This window comes from Crinia signifera, chromosome 6 (assembly GCF_055691185.1).
Source record: "Crinia signifera chromosome 6, ASM5569118v1, whole genome shotgun sequence".
In the NCBI taxonomy this organism is placed as follows: domain Eukaryota; kingdom Metazoa; phylum Chordata; class Amphibia; order Anura; family Myobatrachidae; genus Crinia; species Crinia signifera.
Genome location: NC_139222.1, coordinates 247,894,454 through 247,900,453, shown reverse-complemented (window position 1 = coordinate 247,900,453; position 6,000 = coordinate 247,894,454). Strand labels below are relative to the sequence as shown.

General features: G+C 41.2%; 1 protein-coding gene across 1 annotated transcript in view; it reads right to left on the bottom strand.

Moving 5' to 3' along the window:
* The window catches only part of COL17A1 (collagen type XVII alpha 1 chain), an 89,372-nt gene continuing 83,372 nt past the window's right edge, over positions 1 to 6,000 (bottom strand). The window contains exons 53-54 of the mRNA XM_083150217.1: positions 1,184 to 1,246; positions 1 to 764 (exon numbers count right to left, since the gene is read on the bottom strand). Coding sequence (XP_083006343.1) covers positions 715 to 764; positions 1,184 to 1,246 — 113 coding nt within the window. The 3' untranslated portion in view covers positions 1 to 714. The remainder of the gene's footprint in view (positions 765 to 1,183; positions 1,247 to 6,000) is intronic.

Below are 6,000 nucleotides of genomic sequence, written 5' to 3'. Positions count from 1 at the left end.
ACTAATACAAAGAAAGATGAACAAAAAAAACATATAATAAAAATAAATGTATCTTATGTGATTAATTCCAGTTACCCAGATCGTTGGCATAAGACAGTTAAGCAACTTGTAACTATTTAGCTGTTGTTAACATCAAATTTTATATTATTATGGATGGGGGGGGGGGGGTCGGGGATTTAAAACTTTTTTCTTATCCATTTAACTCAAGGTTTGGGTTATATAGAAAAAAACTTGTGAGATAGTAATTTAGATAGCACTGCCGTAAATCCCAGTGTATTGACAATTGTATTTACAGTTCTACATTGTTGACATTTAACCCTGACAAATGTACTGTAAAGTTACATGTTTTGCTAAGCTGAGCATAGCACGCCACTGCTTACGAATAGGAATTTTAATGCCCCATGGATCACAAAAAATTTCTGGCATTAACAGATCAAAGAATATTGCGGATATGGCAACAATAAACATATTAATATCTTTACATTTCCTCCAAAGTCATATGAGAGATTTTGGATCAATGGAATCTGTGATGTGGACAATTTCCGATTAAATATGAGTTCTCGCTGGCTGCTTGGATACGTGCTCACTGAGCGGCACGGTGTCCTGATATTTACAGCTGTAAAGGAACAGAATGGAAATACTCTCAGCTCACACCAATAATTCATCAAATGTCAGGCAAAGTGATCTGGCCAATCACTTGCTCAGCCAATCCCGTCAAACGCCCAGACTTCTTCTCTTCCGTTTTCCTACTAAGGTTTGTTCTCCTAAGACAAGAGAAAAGGAGGAACATTGAATGAGCTATCTAAATGGAAACTATGCATATTGTACAAATCATTTATTGTATGTCATCCTACATTTTTTCCACCAGATGTTTTTATACTGTAAATAGAAAATAAAGAATATCTCATGGGGAAATTAGTAAGGAACAATGGGGCAGATGTATTAAGCGTGGAGAAGTGATAAAGTGAAAGGTCATAACACAGCAGCCAATCAGCTCCTGTAATTTTTCAAACCTAGCCTGTAACTTGATATTTAGGAGCTGATTGGCTGGTGCTTTATCACCGGCCACCTTATCCCTTCACCAGGCTTAATAAATCTGCTCCAGAGATTGATAAATCATCTTGATAGTGAGTAGCCTCCTAACATAATATATTTTGGAAAAACTAATTGAGGGGTACCGCACCTTTGTCTCCTTTATGGCCTCTTGGTCCTGGTGGTCCAGGATACCCTGGCTCTCCTCGGTCACCTTTAAAAATAAAATATATATTTACCATCATACTCATAAACAGATTTCTAACATGTTATTTTTAAGAAAAGATGGCTGTTGGATTTATTTTATGATAAGCTGATGTCTGCAGTCGAGGCAGACATTTTGGGCCAAAATGACGATATTTACGGGGTTGAGTGATTATTGGGAAACTGAGCATGTATCACAGTAGCACTGGAGTGAGGTTTTATTTGCAAAGTTATTGTCAGGGCCCAGTAAAAGGGAGTAGCAATACAGGTTGAGTATCCCGTATCCGAGTATCCGTTTTCCGAATTATTCCGAAAACCATACATTCCAGAAAGTGAAATTTTTTTTATTTTTTTTGCTAAAAACTCACTGGGGACATTTGTAACAGCACTACTGAGGACATGATATGTAACTGGCACTATATTTGTACAAGAAAATGATTGCTTGGCATTCAAATTCAATATCTGAGATAGTACACAAATTTTGTTTCATGTTTTGAAACCTTCTTTTTGAACAAATAAAATATTTTTGTGTGTATTTTATGTGGTAATAAAATATATTTGTGTGTATTTTATGTGTTTATATAGCATACATGCAAGATACTTCAAAATACATCATTAAAATATTAAAATATTCCGAAATACGGAATAATCCGTTATCCAAAATTCTCCTTGTCCCGAGCATTTTGTATACGGGATACTCAACCTGTATACAGTCATGTCACAACCATTTTTTCAGTTCCTGTATCTATTCAACAAGAACATACTGTAGGATTACTTGGGCAGTCGATTATGGAAGGGTCTGCAACCATCTCTGCATGTTTTTTTAGATACTGAGATTTGCAAGGACATCGGTGGGCGTCTCACCCCGTGTCCAGGTGACCACAGCATTAGCATTTTTTCACATATTAGATCCTTATATGATTGCAGCTGTACATTCATTAGAGTACATCACTGAATCAGGCCCTTTTTTGGCCCAATAAATTTTAATGAGCACAGAACTAGAGGCATCTAAACGCTTTATATTATTGAATGTTCATTCAAAACTCAAAATGGCCACTGCCACTTTATAAAGGTAAAAGGTACACTATGGTGGGCAATAGGCGGCCGTCCAGCACACTCCGGCATGCCCTGATAGCAAATTTGTGACAGGGCATGGTGGGATTTACTGGTGGGATACTTATTGCCCACACCTGCTTTTATCTCTGCTTGACAAGTGATTGGAGTATACACCTATGGAAGTCGAGTTACACACACGCCATTTTAGGATAGTATGGCCGCCATTTTGGTTCGCAGAGTTGCGCAAATAAAGTTTCCATACCCGAGTATGCGTGGCAAAGTGGACCAGAAGAGTAGCCATACTATCACACATAAATTCATAAATACATACTGACCCTAAGTAAAATATAGTTAAAGGTTTAGAACGCCACACATAGCTTAGTTAGCCCTGCATACATCTATCTGTATCGTGTTTAGTACCGTTCCGTTCAGTTCATTATGCGAAGTATTCCGGTCATTGCGAATATTTCGCAATATACACTGCCCGATAGTTATGGACATAATCCATAATCCAGGGACAGTTTCTGTTGAAAGAATGTAACAAAGAAATCCAGATGAAACCAGTTCTTATCACTGCTGACGCCGAAACCACCGAACAAAGGACTCTTAAAGTTCACTCCCCTGGACCTAGCCAAACCAGGTGTATCAGCTTACCCCCCAATCACAGCTGACCTGACATTCGACCCCTGACCAATGAGAACGGCCTTTGACCTCCCCTTTCTGACCCTATAAGATAGGCGACCCAGAGCAGCCAAACTCTCTTCGGCACATCTACTTTTCCCTGACCTGACCACCGGACTATAGTTCATCCCTGAACGATAGTGAGCTCTGACCGGACTACACTTCGCATATTTGATGAGAACGGTAACGGTTGCACTAACGGTAGTTATCCTTATTGTATTGATTGGCTGATTGTGTCTTGTATCTGTTTTTTTTCCCCTTAGCAGAGTCTGTTTAGTATTCATTGTTAGTATATTGTGTTACTTGTTATACCTGTTTATTCTTATTTCTGTAACCCCCTTTTTGTCCATTAGGGACTTAAATACAACCTTTTGCGGAGTTCTTATCTCCTTATTTCTATACAGTGGTCGTGTCTGTTTATTCGCATAATAGTGACAAGGTATATTACGGACACTGTCCGATAAGGTATATTCGCAGTTTAGAGACAAAATACTGCGAAGGAATCTCTGATTAAGGTACTGGTTCTCTGTGTACATAATACAATAAAAGGTACACTACGCTGCGCTACGCTTTGTACGCACGTAGTTAGGTATAAAGGGTACGTTGGTTGCGGACTTATTACGTAACCTGCGCTGTTCACTTATTGTCTCTCTGGTCATATTAAATCGCCATTAACAATTGGGGGCTCGTCCGTCCGCTCCACATTCCAGAACTCAGTACCAGGCGTGCGACCCGACCTATACCAGCAAAAGGGTGGAAGTATTTATTTGTTTCCATTGCTGGATAGGCCGAGTCCGCGGCGGTGCGGGGTTCGGGAAGTGCTAGCGCTGAACCCGGAGTACAATAAGTGAAAGCCACGTGTTTTAAAGTATATCATACCTAAGTGTTTAGTAAACTGTACTTCTGCCTGCCACAAGTAGTTTAACGGGGTATAGTGTCTTGGGTTGCTTGTTTATTACAGTATACGTACCACGTGCGATAAGGTTCGCACACGTGGAGTCTGTGTTTATTATAGTACATAGAGGATCCCCTCTGTGCAAAACTATAACTTTTATTGTTAGTTACTGCAAAACCAGAGACTCCGCCACGTGGCGACAAGCCCTGGGCCTTTGGCAGTAACGTAAAGCGTCTATTGTGTATTAAGCAAGGTGCGCGCGCACGTGCCCATATCGGGAAATTTTCGCATCTTTGTACGTGATTTACGTATTAAGTGCGGGATTTATTTCGCATCTTGATACGTAACTTTCGGACGGAGTTAAGGGATTTATTCCACATTTAGGCGCAATTACTGCGTATAGCGAAACCCGAGTGCAACCTTGCAAATACACTATAGAACACGTGGGTGGCCGATTCACCGGCGGCCTGTGAACAGCGCATGTACACACGTGGCTGTTCATTGGTACTGCACATGCAGCACACATAGGAACTCAAAGGTGAACAGTATTGAACCACTAGCTTTATTTAAACAGTATAGCAATATACTGTGGATAGGGTGGTGATTTAATAAAGAGAAAAAAAAAATAAGTTTTTTTTTTTTTTTCTCTCTTCTTTTGTTCATTTTTTTCATAAGCAAGCAACTCAAGCATTATTTTAATAGATTCCTATAGCGTATTATAAGGGATTTATACCTGCATAAGTATCTAGTGACAAGCTACCGGCCTGGGAAGATTTTCTGTACAGAAATATTTCAAATATATGCATAAGACCAAGGTGTAACCAGTGCCCAGTGTGAAACATAACTGAGGCGAACGGGTGTGTGACGACACGACTCAAGCGCAGTGTAGTCCAGTGTAGGACAGTCCAGGTAGGACAAGGTTAGGGTTCACGTGACGACGTGCCCATAGGAACTGCCCCTTCAGTGGAATTGATTCCGCTAGGAGGGTACAAGAAGATACATCGGAACGCACTTGTTTCCGATTAGCTACTTTAGAAATCCAATTTTTGGGGGTATAGGAAAACAAGTTTGTTATACCCTGGAAAAATTGTGCCGCACCAAGCAAGTTGGCTAGAAGTTCGCTGCTAGTTGAAAGACTTGGTGATTGAGTATCGTACCTCGTATCCTTCGCACCTGCTTGACTGTGGGATGTTCTAGGAAGCTGTAGAAGTGAGTGTTTGGGGAGCTCTCAGACAAGTAATAACCCACCGATATCTATTAAGCTGTGAACGTTTATTCCTGTAACTATGGGTAATAACGGGTCACGCTGTGATAACGTGCATGTTAGGGAGGAAGCAAGCCGGCCAAAAGGATCGGCTGCTTTTATTATGTGCAGGAAGCACGGTGAACTCGCAGTTGTTTACCAAAATAAATGGAGAAAAATGACACAAGGCAGCAAGTTAGAATTTCCCAGTGTTGGTAGCTTCGATCCGGAAATCTTATCAGCAGTAAAAGATGAAATATGCCTACTCTCCAGTCGTAAGGAGAGAGTGAAGCATATCAATATTCTTAAATTGTGGCAGAAGGAAGGACAGGAACAATGGGGAAGCAGAGGTCTGGCAATACCTGACGCAATCAGCCACAATATAAATGCAACCGCTGCCACAATAGAATCAGCTCCCCCACCCCCGTATGTGCCGAAGGGGATAATGACTCATAAGAAAAGTATAAGTAATAATGTATCCGTTGCTAACCTGTACCCTGTCTTATCCCCTTACAAGGAAACCCGAGAGGAAAACGAGCAGCTGTTGGCACTGGCCGTCTCTCATGCAATTAATATGATTGAGGGAAAAGCTCAACCCGCTGTTGAGGCCCCAGCACAGGAGGAGGAGACGGCTGATGCCAACAGCATAGTATTGGACTCAGGTAATGATGCACCACACAGCACAGACACAAATGACTCCCAAGCAGGTCCCAGTAATGCGAATGTGGTACAAACATACCCTGTACGCACACTGGAGGTTCCCTATGGTAAGGCAGACAGAGAGGGTGTGATACCTACCAGAAAGATGACCATGCTAAACCCATGGACACGGTTAGAGCTGCGGTCCATCATTACAGATTTCCCTGACCCAAGGAAAGATCTGGCATTG